The sequence below is a fragment of the Neolamprologus brichardi genome, chromosome 15 (genome assembly GCF_056152115.1).
Source record: "Neolamprologus brichardi isolate AB-2024 chromosome 15, ASM5615211v1, whole genome shotgun sequence".
In the NCBI taxonomy this organism is placed as follows: Eukaryota; Metazoa; Chordata; class Actinopteri; order Cichliformes; family Cichlidae; genus Neolamprologus; species Neolamprologus brichardi.
In genome coordinates, this window is record NC_142118.1 from 19584730 (window position 1) to 19606999 (window position 22270).

Below are 22270 nucleotides of genomic sequence, written 5' to 3' on the forward strand. Positions count from 1 at the left end.
AACTCAGATAATTCAACAGAGATACTGTTAATTAAAGCGTTTTCACCTCCATCTGCCAGCCTCATTCACACAAACTGTCCCTTCGAATGTAGTGTACACCTCTGTACACTACATTCGAAGGGACAGTTCTGCTTTCACTTGCCTTTAACCCAAACCTTAACAACCAACGACCTTCCACTCAGTCTAAACCAAAAGTTAGCATTAGTATATAGGCAAGTCTTATTTCTCTCACACAGTGCATTGATGGGCACTGTGTCTCAGCCACTACAAAGACACCTCAACAAATTTATTATGTTAACTGGATTTGCTAAAAATTACAATATTTTTTGTACATTTACTTCTATTGTGGGAACAAACTGGCTTAGAACGATGAAGAAAATCTGAAGGAAATAAGAGATAAATTAACACAATACTGGTTTTCATTAAAAGCTCTGTATAAAAAGAGTCATTGTATTTTTTTTTTGGTTAAAGCTTGTACAACAAAACTGACAGGTCAGGCAAACTGGTTTAATTAAACTAGCTGCATACTGGAGCCTTCTGTGACGTAGATACTTGATGGAGGGCGCTTTAAATCAAAGTGGCGTTGATCAGTAGAAAATATTAGTTCTAAGATTCAGTAACCTGGATCTGCAACAACAAGCTATATAAAGTGAGGATGGCAGGTGAGACAAATTGTCACATGTAGGGCACCACCTGTCTGAGAACCATAGGGGTTATGACAAAAACTAGAAAAATCCTTTGATCCTGAAAAAGATCTTTGAAGACTTCAGGACTGGCAGAAACATCCAAACTTTCTCAGAAAGTACATTAATCGGCAGTAGCTACCCTCTGCCATAGGATATTGAGGTGTCCAAGCCCACTGTGAGACATAATCTCAACAGCATGTCCTGTGTTTGCCCTAGGATGTCTGGAACTCCTCACCTAGGCGGCACAGTGCTTGATTTATGGAGAAGCAGGAGTCAGTTTGACTAAGCCCCACACACCCTCATTTTCACTTTTGTCTTTCCATAATCAAAAGGTCTGCATTTGTTAAGAATGTTGCCGGTAGAGATTTTGCCTACACTGACACAAAACCAAACATATTTGGCCTGGCTGAATCGTACATTGGCATTTAAACAGCTGTGTCTAACCCCATCCTATCCCAGTTCCAATTTTAGACCCAAAACTGAGTCTTGAAACAGCCCTGTGAAGAAATTAGGACTCCACTTAATGCCCCAGTTTCTGAAACATTCACACTTTTACTTTGCCTTGTTCACAGATAGTCATAGTTTGTACTGCTAGTAAAGAAACTTGTAGAAATAACATAATCTTTATCTTTACTCCAGAGCTCCAAACTTAGCCTTAGCTACGGTAGTTCCCAGATGGACTTAAAACGTTTTTTTTCCTGTAAGTTTGTCTCAGAATGCTGTATGAAAAAGTAAGACAAAGAAAATATATGTAACCCCCCAATTCTTAAAGTTAAAATGGGTTTATCCCACCTTATCTAAACCTAGCGGTCATAAAGTGCAACTACTTTCCTTGAGGGAAATCAGCATACACACAGTGTCTCACCCACTCACACATATCAGGTCTAATTTGTGTGACTCCTCAGTGGTTTTCATCATACTGAGGTTTCATTGTCTTAGCCATAGCAGCGGTAATTAAGTTTGAGGGAGGCTGTTTGATGGGATTGAAAGATGTGAAATTGCCTCTCATGAGTTCTTGCAGAGTGCTAAATCACAAAGCTACTGTACTGTGTGTGTGTGTGTGTGTGTGTGTGTGTGTGTGTGTGTGTGTGTGTGTGTGTGTGTGCTCACGTCAAATCACTCCCTGAAGTCTAGTTCCTATTAATTGAGCACCAGTCAGCATTTACACTCTCAATCTTCAGTATTAATATTCTGCCAATACGGTTCTTTCTGTAAGTTTGATAAACTGGCTGCCAACTTCATCCTGGCATTGCATTACAACATAAGGCGAAGTTCACTTTTCTATACGGATGTGCCTCTTAAAGCCTCTACATTGCTTTAAATATGAATGTACTACACTTACTTGCAATGACCAAGCAACATGTCATTTTAAAGGTCTGTCTTCAGTAGCATACCTTACCTCATAATAGTACTCAACACACTCTTAACAGCTCATCAAATATAGAACAGGTGGATTTACATTTACTCAGGTTTCATTCCATTTAGTTAATGACTGACATTAAAGGGCATTTGCCCAGATATTTAGATCTTGAATGTTGAAGTTTGGACTTGGGCTAACAATCCTATCATTCAAAAAACTTAGTGAGAGTGAAAAAAAACCCCATCTTCCTCTATTTATACTAGCTAGCGAGCCTTGTGGCAGTCTTTGTAATGAGTGATCTTTTAACTTGTAAATAACAAAGACATTATCTATAAATTATTTTTATCACCACAAAAATAATTTATAGATAGTAAGATAATTTTGTAAAACAATGTTTTAGTCATTAACCTGACCTGTCCAGAGCCCAAGAACTCCTCCTTAGGACAGCTCTAGAAACTATTTTGTAAACTCTTAGTTGCTCTTTATTCTTTTTTCTTCCCTTTTCTAAAATAAACATGCAAAATATTTGAGCACAACACAGACTTTTTTTAATCAATATTAAAGTTTCGTTGGTGAACTTGTGACCACACATGATTGACTGACTGTATATAAAGGTGAGGATAAAATAATTACTCCACAATGAAACAGAGCAACATATTTTTAACATAACCCCTGATAACCTGAACTTCTATTGAGCAAAAGCACAAGCCACTGCCGTGCAGTGATGTGCTTTAACTTTGTAATGCTCAAAGCTTGCAAAATCAAGTTAAAACTGAGCATCATCTTCCAGTTTACACACAGTACAAAAACTTCAGCAGGAGTTTGAGCTGCCACTTGAGAAAGCATCATGCCAAAAACAAAAGAAATCAGCTTAGACAACAGAAAAAGAATTGTTGATGCTTACAAAGCAGGAGATGAATTAAAAACCTTATCACAGAGTTTCCAAATGTCAAGAACTGGAATGAGAAGTTTCATCAAAAAAATCAAAGAGAGCTACACTGTACAGAATAAGCCCGGCAGAGATAGGAAAGAAAAGAATTTAGACTTTGGAAAGAAAACTATTGAGAAAAGTGTCTAAAGACCCCAGAACAAATGCTGAAAACAGTAATGAACGATTAACCAAGTCAGGACTTTTGATCTCACAATCATGAGAACCTTAGACAGAAATGGACTGTGAGGTTACAGACCAAGAAAAAAAGAGCCCAAGAAGAAGAGACACTTTCCAGCCAGACTGAAATATGCTATGGAAACTTGAACAAAGATGATGCATACTGGACATACACGTCAGATGAGATGTAACTAGTTTTTTTGCCACAGAGACACTGCGTATGTTTGAAGCAAGGAATCTTTTTTTTTTGGAAGTACAACCCTAAAAAACAGTGCGCCCAGTGAAACATGGTGGGAGTATTATGCAGTAGGGAAGCTGCAGTGCATCTGAATCTGGGAATCCCACCAAGGTTGAAGGATAATCATCAAAAAAAAAAAGATGTGTGAAGATCCTAAAGAAAACCTCAAAGAATTGGCAGCAAAACTGGGTCTGGGTCATCGCTTTGTCTTCCAACGTAATCAATACACACCTCAACCCTGGTGAAGAACTACCTCTAGACGACCAAACTGAACAAAACCCCCCGACTTGAATCCAACTGGAAATCTGTGATGTGAACCAGAAGACCATCGCAGACCATCAAGGCATGTGTAAGACGTGCCGAAAACTACAATAAACGGCTGCAGGCCGTTATCTAGCAAAAAGGATATAAAATTGACTAGTAGCAGTCTTAACCCTGGTAGTTTTTGGTTTTTGTGGTATAATATTGTTTCTGTGTGCCAAGTAATATATTTTAAGTGTCCAAAATAAAAATAGAATGTTTAAAAAACCTGTGTTAAGAATTCTTTGCTCTGTTTAAAACAAAAAATAATAATACAGGGCCTAATAATTCTGACTCCATTTGTAAAAGATCGTCATACCCGTGGTGTTGACGTCCACTTGAGATTCTAAATATTAAAACCTCAACATTATCATTAATCAAAATACTAGAATTTCAGTCATCAAAACTGAACCATAAGCATCTTGGGTGGGCTGTAGCTTACCACAGGCTATATTATTTGTGAGCTAGTTCAATTAAAAATTCTACAAAATGCACCAATATCACAAATACAGCTCCAGCTGTCTGAAAACTTGTCAGAGTGGCCACTATCCACATGAATGAGTTGAATAAAAATATTTCCCCTCTGTATAGTTGTTTTAAAGGTGGAAAGTAGCTGTAGAGGCCAAAACTGTTTGTGTGCAAGACTGTAAACATGCTGTTTTTAATGGGAAGTTTTAACATATGAGTTTATGGGGATTGACCTGGAAGCTGGTCTCAAGTGGCCATTAGAGGAACCGCAGTTTCACTGAGTAAAAGTCAGATGTGTCATGCCATTTGAAGTCTCTGGTCTGCTAGTTATTTAGGTTTAATATTCAAGCTCATTTAGATACTATATTTAGGCTTAGAACTATATTTATCAAAGCTGCATTTATCAGCTGGTCTTTAATGATGTTTGAAAACAACCGTCTGCAATGTCTGAAAGCAGGGAAAGTAAACCGAAAAGAGTTGTATGACAGCACAGACCATCAGTCTTTTCATCAGTGTCATTTAAACTGGGGGTAAATTATAATTTTATTATTTCCTTCTGTAAAGATGTTAGAGGTTGGTTGTTGTTCTTCTTAACCTACCCTAACAGAGCTTTCTTTTGTGGATTTGACTCTCCTATAGGACTTAACCAAGCAGCTGGACGAGGTGACCCAGAACTCGGAGATTGTGGAAATCCGTCAGAAGGAGGCTGAATGTGAACTAGAGGCAGCCAGAGACCGAGTTCAGCAGCAGGCAACTGAAATACTTCTCAAAGCCAGTAAGACCCACAATCTCTTCCCTTTCTCTTTTCATGAGACCTGTGAATTCTTGTGTCTGCACTAGACTCAAGATGCACTCTATGCTTTCCGTGCAAACACATCAAACATATCGACTAACAGCTCCCCTCATCTTGTCTGAGACATCGTTGCCTGTTACACTTTAATAGCATATCACTGTATATCGGGGCTAATGGTGTTCCCGGTCCCTCAGAGGCTGCTAGAAGAAGCCTTGCTGACGACAGTGCCCAGTTTGTCTGTGTTTATGTGCACATGTAAATGGCTAAATAGGTGTATGTTAGAATCTGGTCTAATATCTTATGATGTATTTCCATCACTACTTAACAACATTGCATAAAGATTACTGTCTGAAACGTGTGAGCAATCGCGACCACTTTGGTGCGGAGTCATTCTCGGCCCATTAGCTCCAATGAGTTCGTTGTACCCAATGAGAGCGTTTTATCACTTTCCACTGGAGCTGCTTGCATGTTAGAGACAAATAAGATCCAGCTGGTAAATGCAGCCATGGGAGTCTCATTTACCACACTACAGATCAGAGGACCTCTCAAGGTTGTTTGCAAAGAAATGACCATGAGTCCTTTTTGCCTTTTAACGTGCCTTTTGTTTTTTAAGTTATAGCTGTAAGAGGTAAATAAATATGTCAGAGTGGTAAATTTCAACTTACCATCCTTCAACAATTACTAAATGTGTAGTCTTGAGTTTAAGTTTTATGGTTTGTATGTCCAGAAATGTCCAGCACATTTTCACTCCCAGCTCACATACAGATGCTTGATAAGGACCCTTTCTTGCCACATTGGGTGTCCATTCATCCATACATTTTCCTAACAGCTTATCGAGTTAAGGGCCAAAGAGGGGCTCAAGCCTGTTCCAGCTGTCACGGGGGAGAGACAGGGTCACTAATCCATTGCAGGGCTATCATAGTGACAAAAATAACCTTTCAGACTCTTACTTACAGCTAATTTAGAATCAGCATTTAAGGCCTCTCACAATCACAAAGACCAATCAGTTACTAACTGGCTACCACCAGTTGGGTAACAAAAATGTTTATTTCCAAACTGGTTGGTGGCTGCTGCCAAGTGAAATCGGTCACAAAAATGGCTGCAACAAAAATTTCTTGTGATTGATTTAATGGCAAGCAGTTTGACACGATCACCTGTAGTTCACAGGGAAGATGGAAACTTATCTTCAGAGAGTTGTTATTTACTTTCCAAGTTCTAGTGAAACTCAAAAAATGTGTGAAGCTTTCTAGAAACTGAATTTGTGCCTCATCGCTGCAACTAACACATGTGAAAAAACACAACTTTTACTTCCTGTTTTGCATTGTACTTTAACAGTTTCACTACTGCTCTGGGAATAGTTTTAATAGTCTTTGTGGGCATGTCAGCATTTTCATTGCTAACTACTGGAGAATGTAGCAAGCCCCTAGAGATCAAAGCAATCTCAAGCAGGTTTTCAGTGAAGAACTGTATAGCTCTGAAGTACCCAGAGAACCCACATGACAAAGCAAGAGAATGCTAGCTCCACATAGAAAGGCCCCAGGGAGTTGTAGACCTTCTTTCTATGAGTTAGGGTCAACTATGGCACAATCGCAAAACTGAAACTTTTTGACAGCCCCTCGTTGTAGCTGTGTTGGCAGCATCAATAAGAACCAGCAACATGCTGATTGCATCAGTTGAATATTTGCATTCTTCTCGCCTCTGCTCTGCCATAGGTCAGATAAGCAGTCTGCAGGCCACCCAGATGACCCAGGAAGCAGCCATCAGAGACCTGGACAACGAGCGGAATAGGCTGAAGGACAAGGTGGTGCGGATGGAGGAAGAGAGGGAGGCCCTTCAGAGCCAGGGCCAAGCACTGGATGAAAGACAGAAACAGCAGCTCCAGGCCCTGGAGAAGGTGCGTGTGTGTGTGATGGTGAAGTGTTTTGTATTCATGTCAGACAGGAAGCAGCTCTGTTATGAATAACCAATAAGTCATCAAGATGCAGAAACTGATCTTTTTTGTAGTTTGCTTCACACCAGTTTAAAATACAAGGACTGTGAAGAAGGCAGTGCCCATACTTTTTAGTGTAGTGGTCCAATGTCGATGGAGTTAAGCAGTAATAAGTAATACCTACTGACATCAGGTTTTCACATTAGGGTTACTTTGGTAGAAAACAAATTGTACCCAAAACGTTATTGTGAAACCCCAGCATGAAGCCTTGGTCTCCTGTATTTTTTTGTATTTATGTGCATTTTAAGTAGTGAACTTGTCTCTCCTGACCATGTGACCAGGATCAAGCAAAAGTAGATTTAAACGTAGACTCTAGTAAAGAGCCGTCCAAATTCGTTTTTCCAGTTTTCTTTTGCGTGCTTCTCTTAGTTTGTGATACTGACTGTACAGACGAGACTGTAATCCCCATGTAAGGCTGATGTATTTCCCAAACCAAGTCTTTACAGAAGTAAAAAGAGCACTTGATTTTAATTATTGATGTATCTGGGAGAGTTGTACTTGTAGACGAAGTCAGATTTTTAGATAAGAACATGTAGATTTACAGTATGCATAAATACCTGCCCTGTCTATCTTATGTTAGTTATTTTGGCATATTTAGTGCATTGCAGAGGAATTCCTAGGGATTAAGAAGAAAATGAATCGTAGGTCTGCAACAAAGTTTAAAGCATGTCATCTGTGCAAGATGACCTGCAGTCGTCAAACAGTTGAAAGGGTCAAACCTGTCGATCACAGCTTTTACAAACTCTGAAAAAAGGACAGCTGCTCCTCTTTTTAAAAAGCGGGACTCTTAAAGGTCAGATGATTTAAGCAACAGCGTAGTCAGCAGACCAACCGCAGCCGATAGTAAATGTCAAGTGTTGCAGCCTCATGTGTGTTTTCCCATCCTTTTATATCTGACATTTGTGCAGTGTAATCCTCTGGGAGCTGAAAGACTTCTCCCACTGAGTGTGGTTGCTGTGAATTTAGATGTCTTCCCAAGGATAATGGAAGATCTCAGATCACTTAAACTTCATGCCATCTTTCTTCTATGGCTGAAGCTAAATTTCCAAACCTTTCAACACTGATTCATCATTATAAATTGGCTCTTGATGAAATTTATGCAAACTCCACTAAATTTGTTCCCATCTGACCTCGACGGGTTCAGTTGATTTATTAATGTAAAATAACTTTATTTATGCTTAATGAAATTTTACCTTCACGCTATGAATGTTTTTTGTATTAAAGGCCCCAGAGAGGTGGGTTGAATTTTTTCCAATGCATTTTTGTGTCACATAGTCTACATGTTTTCTCATCTGAAAAAACACATTGAAAACTTTTATTTATGTTGCGTGAAGTCACAACAACAGTTGCCTCAAAGCTCTCCTATAACAATACTGTCACAGAACACGGAGTGTTCAGGTAACAGGACCCCAAAGCAGACTCAGCACACCGCAGCTTAGAACTATGTACACGTTTTTATTGAACTGAAGAATCTTTTAACAACGTTAAGGAAACGAAAAACTAAGGCTCATGCCACGGGGGGAAACGAGGAGTTAGTTAGTAGTGTAATGGAGAAATTACACTGGTGTTTGTATTATACTTTGGACATATCACCTCGATCAAAATGCAGTTATAGGGTCTCAGGACCCCCAATGGAGCAGCAGATCAAAGTGCTGCACTGAATATGAGTGTCACAGTAATTGGCTGTTCCCCTCTAAAGTTTAGTAAAGTGAGTAAACAGAACATAACATGTAATGCCAAAAGAAAACAGTCACAAGCTGAACGGGCAGTGAAGCAAGAAATTGGGAAGAGAGCATTCCCATCTGCAGTAATTTATATTTGGCGGTGCAGCTCTGTTCAGGGACCTCTTCACCCTTTACATATGAAAGCCAGTGGCGAGGAGGGCTGCAGCAGGACCAGATAGGGAAACGGTGCCAAAAGATGAGACACTGACCAAGTCAGTTAAAACATGAAAGGATAATTGACTGAAGTTATAAAGAGCTAATTTACTTTTTCTGCTACACTGAGACAGAGCTCGGTTGAAAAGTGGCTTGAAACCGAAAACAAAACAAAAACAGTAAGAACCATTCATAATCAGCTATAGCAGCCCTGACTGAGACAGGTTCATGAGTGTTTTTAGATGTAAATACTCTGAATATTTACTGCTAAAAGTCATGTAAAAAACAAATGCTTTGTACTAGAGATGGCACGATACCACTTTTTTATGTCCGATACCGATACCGATATCATAAATTTGGATATCTGCCGATACCGATATGAATCCGATATAGTGTGTTTTTTAATCAATAAAACATTTTTTTTAATATCTTGCTGCATTTTGTATAAGTTCATACTCAAGTTTAAATAAATAACAACACTAAAGCTATTCTGTTATACCTGTATGTAAAAAATACACTGCGCCCAAAATATTTCATAGTTCAGCAATACTGATCAAACTAATAACCTTAAACCTGCTCCATCCTCCCTATTCTGGTATATAATAGAGTACTTAGCAGAGATATTAAGCAACCTAACTAATAGGGTTGCAAACTCCCAGCAAACCCTCCACCTCATGATGCTTAATCGATGTAATCAAATTTAATTTGATGCAGGGGGAAAATGCACAGAAATAAATTATTTTTCAAGAATAATTAAATAGATTCAACATCTTTCTTCAACAGAATTGCAGACTGCACAGATGGTATCTTCCCAAAGGAAAAAGTACTATAGCTTACTAGGGTATATTAGACTTAACAGTTACTATATACAGTAATGGACTTCAATATATTTTACATCAGATTAAAACTTTGGGTGTAAGATTCAGATAATTATTTATTAAAAGCTAGACATTTTAAATGAGAATAAGAAAGAAAAGTATGTCTTTGTGCCCCCTTTTCCCTGTTCATGCCCTATCGGCCCCCCTGGCTAAACTTTGCTAGATCCGCCCCTGCCCCAGTAGTCAGCTATGTAGAAAAGGATCCTGGTGTAGAAAGTATTAATAAATAAATTCTAACAACAGCTTATCAAGCTTAAACGTGCTGCTGTTGTTCAGCCGCTGGTTTCCTCTTTCTGGTGAGAAGTGGGCCAAAAACTAAGAAGAGAGACAGACTCGCTACAGAAAAGCCGATCAGCTGATCATTAATCAGTTTCACATTGAAGTAGCAGCAGGAGAGAGAGAGAGAGAGAGAGAGAGAGAGGCAGTCGCTCCATAAGCTTTACAAACATTCAGAGATGAACTTACACACTTGCTTTACTTCTCTCTGGGAAAACTTCCTCGGAGATGAAATGCTGGTTTGCTAGCAAGGCTACAAATACACACAGCCGCTCTATCACGTGATGCACACTGCTGCGACGTGCTACGCTGTCTAGCAAGTTTTGTGAGGTGCTTTTTTGATATTTAATGGATCGGATTACATTTTTTATTTCTCGCCGATATCCAGTAATTTGGGTCAGTATCGGACCGATACCGATAAGTAATATCGGATCGGTCCATCTCTACTTTGTACAGTTAAATTTTTCATTTCATTCATTTTCATTTATTTGTTCATTTTCAGGCACAACAAATACCTACATTGAACATAAAATGCAAAATGATAGTGAATATATTGTATTTGTAAAATAAATTAAAATTACCTTGATGTAAACATTGCAAAGATGATTTTTATAATTACATTTAATTGTTAATGTAGTGATATTTGGCACAGTTCCTTCCAAGTGAAATCCATATAAATTTGCATCTTTTTTGGCAACGCAGACCATGTTTTCTTTTTTCCTTGTTTTTTTAAGACAAAGATTGGATCAATTATGGTTCGAAATAAGGAACATTAGTGAACAAGAAGAGACGGAACTATAATGATAATTTCATTGACCTGACTTAATTAGGGAACATGTGTGAAAAGTCATTAGATTAATTGTTTCCTTGGTTTTCATTTCAGTTCCCTCTTTTCCCTCTTATTACCATCCTCTCTCATTTTGTTTGTTTTTATTTCTTTGAGTTTTTTTCCTCTGTCTCTCTGCAAAAGGAGAAATGAACCTCTCAGGATGTTCATGGCCTGTTGTTTGTGTCACACTGTGGAGATGTGTCGCCCATGGCTTTGTTGGCCATATGATAACACAACAGGCTTTCCCAGTTTGACCAGTTTGTTAGATGTTGTTTTTGGTAGTTTTCCAAAACAGCCTTTGGTTCTGAGCAATTACTGCACACTAATATGATCGTTCTTTGATCGGAGATTAAAGTTTTTTCATGTTGCTGCCAGTGTCTGATGATCTGCCAGACACTCAGTAGGGTTAATGAAAATTGTGGGGTTGAATGAGATATAAATTGTACATGTTTTAGGACACTAAAATGTGTCATGCTGAGAGGTTATGTTGATCAGTCAGTCTAAATGACTTGAGAAGCTAATATATTCACATTTTTCTGAAGCCTAATATTTCTAGAGTTCAGTTTAGTGGACAAAGGAAGAGTTTTACACATTACGTTTATCACACTTAAGCAAATATTTAATTTGTAATGAGTGAATATAATTTGTAATGGGCTCTCTGTGGTTATGTAAGCATTTAGTATCACTAAATAGGCTGGGGAGCTATTACGCTTTTAATTCTGAAGCAGTAAATTTACTGCCATTAAAGTATATAGAACACTAGGGTATTAGTATGTCATAGGATATGATTTTTAATACCATGAGATGCCGAAACAGATGTCTCTCCATCTAATAAACCAACAACAATGCTGTAGTTTCTGCATCCACCACCATGCAAGGCTCCACTTATGTCCATTGATATAAATTTTGTTATCAGGGTGAGAATATCAAGGGAAGAAGGTGGAAAAGTGAGATAGCGCGGAGATTAAAAATAGTACACCGGAGTACTGGGAAGGTAGGCATTCAAGAAAGAGTGAGGTGGCAAAGGAAAAGCTTACAGTCAGTTGTATGTGAAGCTGGACACACGATAGATGGACAAAGTTGATGAGCCGTCAGAGAAGTTATGTGAGGGGAGGTACAGGACATTTATGAGGACAGCAAGATACTGGTGAGGTGTGTGGTAAGAGTGACAGATGGGTTCAAGTTGGGGTGAGATTAAATCTGATCAGAGCCCCTACTTGTTTGTGGTCATGATGGACAGGTTGACAGCTGAGCTCAGGAAGGAGTTTCTGTGAACGCTGATGATCACAGATTATATTATGATCTGTAAGGAGAGTAGAAAGCAGAGAGTCTGGAGAGGTCGAGGTATGCTCTGGAGAGAGGAGGAATGAAACAAATAACAGAATGAAACAATGAAACAAAACAGAACACGTGTGTGAATGAAAGGGAGACAGGTGGAAAGATAAACATAAAAAAGGTAGATGAGTTGGAATACTTGGGGTCAACCATTCAAAGTAATGGACAGTGCACAGGAGAGGTGAAGAAGAAAGTGCATACAGGGAGGAGTGGGTCAGGTGATTTGTGACAGAAGAATAGCAGCAAGACTGAAAGGGAAGGTTTACAAGATGGTAGTGAGTCCTGATTTGATGTATGTTTAGAAATTAGAAATGAGTGCATCAGAGGGACAGCTGAGGTTGAGCTGTTTGGAGATAAAGGTCAAAAGAGGGAAGGCTGAGATGGTTTCGACATGTGCAGATGAGAGAGAGTGCATATTAGGCTAGGTATTTTGAATGTGGAGCTGCCAGAGACGACAGAAAAGATTCACAGGTATAGTGAAGGAGGACATGCAGAAGTTTGGTGTGACAGAGGACGATATTAGTGATAGGATCAGATGGAGGTACCAGCTATCTGCTCAAAGGCGTTCTTGGCTTGGTTAAATGTTACTTCTCTTAACCATGGAATTAATTCTGTCTTCATCCACCTTAGTTGTCTCGTGTGTCTTGCTGAGACACGTGGAATTCAACATTTTAAGTCAACTTCAGATATTATGTCTGCTTCATTTGTTGTATAATAATAACTAAGCTATGAAACTGCTTATGAATCCTCCAATTATTTTGAACCTCTAAAAATGTGATCTGTATTTAAAAATGTCTGCAAATCCTAAACAGTTAATAGGATTTTTTTGTAAAATGTGATATATATTGATAGTTTGATTTGAAATTAATTAAGGCTGTCATAGTCAATGATGCAGGCCGGACTCAAACGCTACATTCAACCCTTCATTTGCTACATCAAAGTAGACTGGTGGACTCTAGAAGTTTTTACTAGATGTCATCTGCTCCACCTCCCACCCTGCTTGTTTACATCTATTACAGCAATTAGCGAGAGGGGAGGGGAGGGGAGCTGTCGCGGCTACAGTGCAGTGTACAGTGCAACCCTGGGTAAGTGACGGGTGGCTGCGTAACCCAACAGTGAGTCGGTGACACTGATGACATTTGCAATTAGTTTAACAAACATATATTTGTGGTGCCAAAGATTAATTGTTCACTCAGCTAATCCCTCACTTCTATTACCAGCCACTTAGCCTCTTTATTTATTTATTTTAATAAAATTACCATCAAATAACGCATACCTTTGTCATCAGTAAAAATGCTGTCAGAGCCTTTTAATGGCCTACCTGAAATTCACTGTGTGGACTCCTGAGACTGAGCAAATTTAAATTAAAAAAAATATAACCTTATTTTAAAAATTATTTTTATCAGTTACTTTCGAATTTTCTTCCTGCCATCCCTTTTATGTCTGCCTATAGTACGCCCTGATGTGCTATTGCCACCAGATGATTGGTGTGGTGCCAATCTCTTGTTAGTGCGCAAAGAAACCAGGAACCTACCCAGCTCCACAACCAGAACCCACATGTAAACTTTATCTACACCTTTAGCTACAGTTTTTTAATCCGAGACACACAACCGACCGAAATTTAAAGCTAGAAACAGAGCTGCTGATTTTAACTCTAATCTCATTAGTAGTCAGATAATCTTGGTATAGTCTTTAATAGGATATGTTCCCTCAGATCGCTCACTGTGTGAGTCAGCTCAGCTCATGTGTATTACAGTTCCCTTGTGACTTTTTTTTTGGCGAAGTTTAGCCAATTAAAGTTTTGTTAAAGCCATGCAAAGAGGAAACAGCTGCTCTCCTGATTAAAACCAAACTTTACCGCTTGCATATTATTTTTTTTTTTGTCTGTTTTTTCTGTTTCCCCTGAAAATCCCTGTTTTTTGACTCTAGCCTTGATTCATACTATAATAGCTTCCCAATGACAAACCCAGTGCACTGTTGCTGGGTACAGAGGGCATTTGTTCTTGCCTGTCTGCTCATCTCTGAGTTACACAGTTTATAGAGCCTGGCAGCAACCTAACTCTGCAGGACTTCATTCTTTCTCCTTGTGTCTCTCTAAACATCTTTTCTACATCTGTTCTTCACTGCATTTTCTGCCTCCTTGCTCTGCTATTCTACGACTTCTCCTCTCATGTCATCCACACATAAATCACTGCTAATAACTTTTATTCATTCTTTAAATGATGCTCATTACATATTTTTTTTTGCATTTATACTCATTAGCTTAGCATTTTAACTTGGAATTTCAGGCTTTTTAATGTTTTTCCTCCTCTTAAACATCTGTCATGTCTGTAACTCATCAGTGGGTCACATTAGAAGTTAGTTTTGAACAAATTTTCACTTTTTTCTTAAATTTAAAATTACTATTGGATTTATCTATACAGATGAGCATTTTTACAGTACTCCTTATTAGTTCAGTTACACGTGCAGTTTGTAAACTTTGACACAGTGTTGTCTCAAATTAAATGATCTAAGTTGTGCACTTAATGTACACAGATGACACTGAGAATTGTGATTGTCTTGCTAGCTCTTGTTGGTTGAAAATTTCTCAGGTCCCTCTCTTTCCTGCGGGCAAGAAGGGCAAGAGTTTTACTTACTTGTTTGACTGTACATCATCCAGGTACTTGTGAAGCACTTCTAACCATAGTTGATTGTTTGAATGAGTGTACAACACTGGTACATTGACATTTTACCACTAGGAGGTTTTGTAGTAAGCCTTATGCATTATGACTAATACTAACACTGCTGATGTGTTTGCCTTAAACAAATAATTCATATGTAAAGTGATACTATAGATCATCAAAACTGTTTCCTGTATAGACACAAAAGTTGATATTTGGACTTGTCCAAGAAAACAAGAAAAGAAAAAAAAAGTGAAAACAGCCACACGATCAGGTCAACGTATCCTGAACTGTTTGGTCTCCTTATTGCTGCTTCTTATTTTATCCCAAAGGTCACCGTATTATACGCTGTTGTCATCATCATGCGATGTCCCACTGCAGAGTCAAATATAGTTTCTGTGCACCTAATTTAGTTTTTTGTCAAACATAATATTACATGTCTGCCTATATTAAAGATCTTTTTACAATGTTTAAAACGTGTTGGTCAGAGTCTTCAATCAGCAGCTGTTCATTTCACTTGGGACTTCACTACAAAACATCCCAAAGTCTGTTTGTTTCTTTCTGCGTGAACTCAAAGACCTACTGTTTAAATAATGAGTAAAAAGAAGTTCTCCTGTTATCAGCTAAACTGCTTTAGCATACTTAAAAAACACAATACCCGAACACCAGTGTGATAAAGACTGTTGGACATCTAGAATCCAAACGATTGTATCTTTATTTTTGAGACTGATAGTGGGCTTCATTGTGTCCTAATCAATAACCCCATTATCAGTAATCCCAGATAGGCTGTGCCCAGGCTTTATCAACTTTTACTGTTCAAAGAATAACACATGAGAGTGATGTGGAGAGAAAGAGTAGCACTGTATAGAGGCAGCCTGGAGGATTATCCCCAAGCAAACGGTGGCAATATGGCTGAATAATGCAGCATATGGTGTGAATGTCAGCCGGAGCTCTGTGTCTGTCTATCATCTATCGCAGCGCTCACCTTTGAGCATAATTTAAGTTTGCACGTGCGTTTTTGGTGTTTTTTAGACCCTCCGTGATGAGAAAGTGTCCCACGAGAAGGACGTGAACAGTCTGCGAGCTCGATACGAAGAGGAGACCAGCCAAATGAAGGAGAGCCAAGCTCGAGCTCTGGAGGAAGTCGCCAAGAAGAACAGGGTGACCCTGGAGACCGCTCTCAACAACGCCGAGAAGGACAAGAACCGCCTCCTGGCTGTGAGTACACACACACACACACACACACACACAGGGACATGTTTTCATTGTTTTCAAGGACAGACAGACATACAGGGCTGGCCTGGGTCCTTTATTGTAAATGTTCCAGTGTACACCTCGGATATGACGAAGGTTCTTCCAGACCAGAGCCTTATTATGAAGTGAAGCATCTGACACATGCAATCATAACAAAGGTCCCAACTACAAAGAAGAAACAACTACATTTAAAGCTGGTGTAGTTATTTAAAAAAAAAAAAAAGAATTCTGCAGTGCCTCTGGCCTCTGTTTTTTAAGGCTTTACAAAAATGTAGCCTGTGAGGAGGGACTTGAGCAAATTTCACACTAGCCTCGGTGCAGTAGTTTAAAGAAAATAGTGGGTTGAATGGACTAAACCAGTGCATCTCAAGTTTTCTTCCTTTGTCTGTTAAAACAAGCCAAAAAACATAGAGTTAAAGGTACAGCTTGTGAAATCTCACCACTGCTGTAGATGTCAGTAGATTGCTAATCCTAATTATGGCGGCTGTAGGTACAAACAACTCTGTCAGTCTGCTGTTTATGTCAGCTGGGTGTCCATGTGGAGCCTCTGGAGTCAGTGAAGCTTATTTCTCTCCAATACTGAGGTGAGTTGTTGAGGATGTACAGAACCTTTCTGTTGAGAAGTGCTGCTGTTAGCCGGCCTTAGTGTTGTTGTTGTTGTTTGTGTGGGTCGCCTGTCTAATCTGCTGACTGTAGCTGTGACAATATCACGAACGATTAAGCATGTTTATGCATTTTTTGAGTGTTAAAGCCCAGTGTGTTTGAGTGTTTTTATGTCATGTCACTTTCTAAAAACACTTTTGTATACTGCAGCTTTAAAACATGGATGGATCAGATGGTGGGTTCACAGGGCACAATGAATGAAGATCAACAGGGGTTTATTTTGTGATTGCCGCATCTTGAGTAATCAGCGATTATTGCTCGAAGCCGGAGGAATGTGAACAGCTGTATGCTAATTGATCCTGCATCATCAGGCCCGGAGCTATTTTCAAGCCGTAAACATTCTGTTCTTAGAAGAATTTCTGATGGACACCAGATGTGACAGGAAATTAACTTTTGGTGTATAAGTATTTTTTATTTGTTCTGATGCATTCGATTATTTTTTAACTTTATGCACTTTTGAGCTTTGGTAATATTTTAGTCACAAGACAATGTGCAGCTAAAAATATGTCAAAACATGGTCATCGCGTGGTGCCTTGCTATCACCGATTTGTGTGCTCCACCATCCAGCACAGCCGCCATTACTGTGATGAGAAATCATAGTGACAGTGTCTACTGGTGCCTGCTGACAGTGACAGCAGTACAGGTAATTGGGTTAATAATGGAAGGTAGTGGGCCCCAGTTGCTGTTTGCGATGATTAGAAACTAGTGATTGGGCCCATAAACATATCAGGAAATGTTTACTGAGGTCACAGGGAGAGCGAGCTGAGGGCCATTTCCCCAGTTTTTCTAGTGCAGTGGTTCCTGGCTGACCAATAAAAAGAATCACGGTTAAGGTGCTTTTGCATGAACTTAAATTTCTGGCCCAAAAGCTGTGCTCATCTTTTATAGTGTCTGTGATCTCAGCCCACTAATATTAGCTTGCTAACTAGTGTGAACTTGTTGCACGGTTTTGAGCTAATCAGCTGCATACTAGTCACTGGGAGGTTAAATACATTTAACCAAAACCTTCTGTGGTGATGTTTTGGGGGGGCTAGGCCATCAGACATCTTGGTGGCACGCACACCTGGGACGACTGTATAAAACGTATGGTAAAAGGGCCACTCTTCGTCCAGTAAAGGCTTGGGCAGCTTTATTACAAACTTTGCCATTACTGTTGAATTCCCTAGAACTGCACATGTTGAAAAGCTAGAGTTGTCAAATGTTGGATTCAATCAGAAATAAAGTGAAAGAAGGAGATGGTGAAGTGCTCAAGATGACAAGCAACTTGTTGACCTCATCTAATACAAAAATGTTTGGTTAGTAAGATGCTGGTGTCCTTTAATCTGCATGGATGGATGGATTAGTCTTCAGGAAATAATTTTTAACAAACTAACTTGACCAACTTGATTTAGCATGAATTTATTAAGGAAAGTTTCACTTGCACATAGCTGTAGGCTGAAACAGCATCAGCGGAGCAGTGGTGTTGACGAGAGAGATGACCCAGGACTGATCCATTGATCTTGTTGTAGACTCGCTTCTCTAACCTTTGACTGCAGCGGTCTGATACGATCTGACATCTTACAGAGTAACTTCATTATTTATTTAGACTGTTGTCCAATATTCACTCTCTTGTTTGTGGTCTGCTAACTGCAGAAGGAAATATTTTTCTCTCGCTCCGAAATGACCCTCTGTGTTTATCAGTAATTTCCTCTCTACCATTTGCTACACAGCAGGCAGAGTATTGTAGGTTATATAGAGTATGTGATGGAAATTTTGCTGTCTGGAGAGCTAAACTTTGAGATTAAATTTACTTTCAAACTAGCTGAAGTACGTGTAGTTTTATGTAGTTTATAACACATACCGTGATATCACAATTCACCATGGCAACTCAAACGACTGAGGAATATGAACACAAGTCAATGCTGATTTTTTTTAAATAAAGAGGAAAGAGAACAGTCATTAATAATCAGCTCGTGTCACCCTGTTGTCATCATGTACAGAATAAAAGTTTGACATAAAGTATATCATACTTATGTATGATATACTTTCTCTCGTCAAGTTTTTATTTCATTTTGAAATCTAATTATTCAGCGGTAACCTCCATCCATCCGCTCTCTTCCGCTTATCCCTGTCAGCGGTAACCTGACAGGGATAAAAATGTACACTAGATCACAAAACTGATGATCTGATGAATTTGATCAGATTCGGTGTACTGGTGGACCATATCTATTAATAACCCAGGCAGCAACAGACTCCCTCAAGTCAGTTTTTTATTTCTACTTTATACTTTGTAGTTTTTCTCGTGTTTCCATTGTTCTTGTGTATTTTTTTGTTTCCTTTTTGCTGCTCACCTGGATTGTTTGACAAACATCCTCCCTGTTTGAAATTTGCTCTACCTCTAAGTCACAGTTACAAGTGGTGACATGTTGTTACAAAACTTTATCATAACCCGGGAGGCACCTACTGCAAATAACCGTGTAGTTAGAGTTGATATTATAAAATGATGAGCAGACAGATAATCAGGAATGACTCAGTCAAAATACAAGCTGTCGGCTCGCTCGGGTTCTTTGCACTAAAGATCTGCGGCCTGCCAAAGGATGTGGTCCTGTCAGATATTTCAGTCTGCTCATGTTGTTTTCATTAGCAAACGAGTGGAATAACAGACAGCCCACATTATGTCGCATATGTTTTTCTATACCACTGGCTACAGTTACAGCAGGTTGCAGGGTTTTTTTTTTGTGTGTGTGTGTGTGTGTGTGTGTGTGTGTGTGTGTGTGTGTGTGTGTGTGTGTGTGTGTGTGTGTGGGGTGGGGGGGGTGGGGGGGGGAGGATTTATGTTGATTATTAACAATCTAGGTTGAAAATGAAAGTTTTTCCTATTCCCAATTATTAATATAGTTCTGTACTGTGAGCTATACTCATTTACCTCTCCATAAATGATGTTATGTAAGTTGTGTGTTGTAAGTTGTGTGTGTGGATAACTAACAAGTAACTTATCACAAGCCTGTTTCTGCAATCTGTACAAAAACTCTCCTTTATTCACTGCCGCAAGAGCTATAAAGAAGATACATGCTGTGTTTTCCTAGACACTTTGTAACAAGGTCTAAATACTGTTCCAAGAGCTTTTCTCTGCTGATGCCAAAAAATGTAAAGAAATGCTGAATACTGGCTTCGGTATTCAGTTAATTTCATATTGAATTTCAGGTGATGCCCCTCTTTGAAACGCTTCCTCTCAGGCGGTGGAAAAAGATCCGACTAACATTTTCAGTTTATTGTTGTCACAAGACTGTCAGTCTCGTGAATACAAAGAGCGCAGTTTTTCCTGTGTGTAAGAGGAAGAGCAGATGTGATTCTCTCAGAGAGGCTGAAGAACGTTTGAAATGGAAAATCTGTTAGAAAGATGATGATAGACAGAGCAGTGGGCTGTGATGTTTGGAGTTTTTTCCCTAATTTTGAAGTTTGTGCTTACTAAAGTGTGTGACTGTTCATGCATTGTTTACTGAAATGTTTCGCATTGTGTAGTACGCACAAATCAGTTTACCAAGCTGGGACTGATGAAGGTTTGATTAAAGTTTGTTTTGGATATTGAGATTGGTGAGTTAGGCTCTTACAACCTGATGGTTTTCACTTTTCATAGTGCTGAAAATCTTCACATTTTTCCCTATCGGATGACAACACTGACGGGATCATTACACCCGAAATTACTCCTCATATAAAAGCAAGTAAACTAAGATTACAGTATTTAATCTGCAGAAAGTGATGGATATACTGTAATCAGTGTTGGGTATTGGTCAGAAACTTGCAGACAGTGATCAACTAATGGGTCTTCACCCAAAGTGTGCTCAAGGTCACAGTTGTCATTTTACTGGCAAGAACCTGTGAATTGTGATGGATTGCGAACCGGATGAGCCACCGGATGAGCCACATCAGCCATTCTGGCTCTGTAATGGAGTAATTCAGTAATTACATCATAGTTATTAATCAAACAATAAGCTACATAAGTTCCTCGATTGTCTGCGTGATTCGGGGGGGGGTTGGAAAAATGTTCCAGCATATTTTTTACAACAGCGGCTTTGATGACAGTTCATGTGGAAGATGAGGCAAAAGTGTTAGAGTGATTTATGACTGCTGAGGAGCGATGATTACATCTTCTTTCTAAAGAGAGCGAAGAAGAAAGTCACATTTGCAGACGTACAAAGAAGCAAACGTGAAACACTGGCAAACATGTAAAAGTGGCAAGAAAGTAAAGAGAGCGCCGCGCTCATGCAAGAAACAACAACCCGCCACTGCAAGAATAACGTCAAAGCTCTGTGCGGACTTGTAAAACGGTATATAATGCTCACACAGAGTTAGCAGTGAGAGGTACCCAGACCCGAGTGATGCAGCTAAGCAGCTGATTCGGCTTCATTTCTGACTTGTACTGTTGTAATAATAAAGGCAGAGATGAGCAGTCATGTTATGTCCTGCATGCTCTCAGAGAAGAAGCACTGTAACCATTTTTCTGTGCTCTTCTACCAACTTTGCCCTAAGCTTTGTGTTATTGCTTATTAATACTTAAACAGTCTACTAAAAGAATTTGTGAAAATTACATAGGTGTTACAAGTTAATAATAGAATAATAGAATGTTAAAATCTAAGTTTGGGAACCATCAGTCACATGGAATAGACTGTAAAATCTAAACAGATAAATATAGTTAAATGTATTTTCTTATGAATGTACAAAAATTGAAATGTTGAGGTGAAGCAGAAGAACCGTTTAAATTAGAAAGTTGAGTACTGTCAAGTCAAGTGTTGTCAAGTATAGTACTTGATTATTGTACTGAGTTACTTTCCACCTCTGCCTGAGTGTACCTGGTAATGGTAGGGCTTTGAGTCTTTTTTAACTTCAGTGTCAATGTGAATGACAGTCATTGCTAAAACACAAACCAGCATGCAAACAAAAATAGTCCTCTAACAAGAGAAAAATGTATCACAGGGTGATACTACTGCGCACATGTTGTTACTCATATTCAAAGTAGTACACCAACTAGCACAGGCACGACATGTGACATCAGTTGAGTTTTCTGCCAAAAAATAAAATAAAATCTGCATTTTCTTTTGTTGTCTATAGACTAAAATACATCAAATGACGCTATAACTCTGACTAAGAAGCTGGCAAAAATCAAAGGAGGAAATGCAACCTACTGATGTGGGTGCGCATTTATATTTATCACCTATAAATGTAATCTGGAACACCTCTGGGCTCTCCTAATCTGAGCTGGTAGGAATGTGAATAACCCAATGAAGGTTTTGTCAGTTTTATTATGTCACAAAGCAACCAGATCCAGAACAGGCATTTAAAATAGGTTCTCAATGAAAACAAAGTATAATAAGAAGTGGCAGCTGATGACAGCCACATGTGCAGACAGTTCATGCTGCCTGATGAGTCACACAGGTGACAAAGAGCATCTTAAGTGTTAGGTGCTATTTCAGGGAGATGCTAAAACTAGTGCTCCTCGAGTTGTTGTAGTGTGTCGCTGCTACAGAAACAATAAGACATTAATTAGATTAACACATTGCATGCACATGTTAGAAAAC

The 22270-nt window shown here is 39.0% G+C and overlaps 1 protein-coding gene across 5 annotated transcripts in view; it reads left to right on the forward strand.

Annotated features, from left to right (window-relative positions):
- Positions 1 to 22270, forward strand: part of fam184ab (family with sequence similarity 184 member Ab) — a 206014-nt gene that overhangs the window by 94412 nt on the left and 89332 nt on the right. For all 5 annotated transcript variants that reach the window (XM_006805644.3, XM_006805647.3, XM_006805646.3 and 2 more), the window contains 3 exons: positions 4800 to 4935; positions 6666 to 6847; positions 15831 to 16016. In XM_006805644.3, the coding sequence (XP_006805707.2) occupies positions 4800 to 4935; positions 6666 to 6847; positions 15831 to 16016 (504 nt within the window). The remainder of the gene's footprint in view (positions 1 to 4799; positions 4936 to 6665; positions 6848 to 15830; positions 16017 to 22270) is intronic.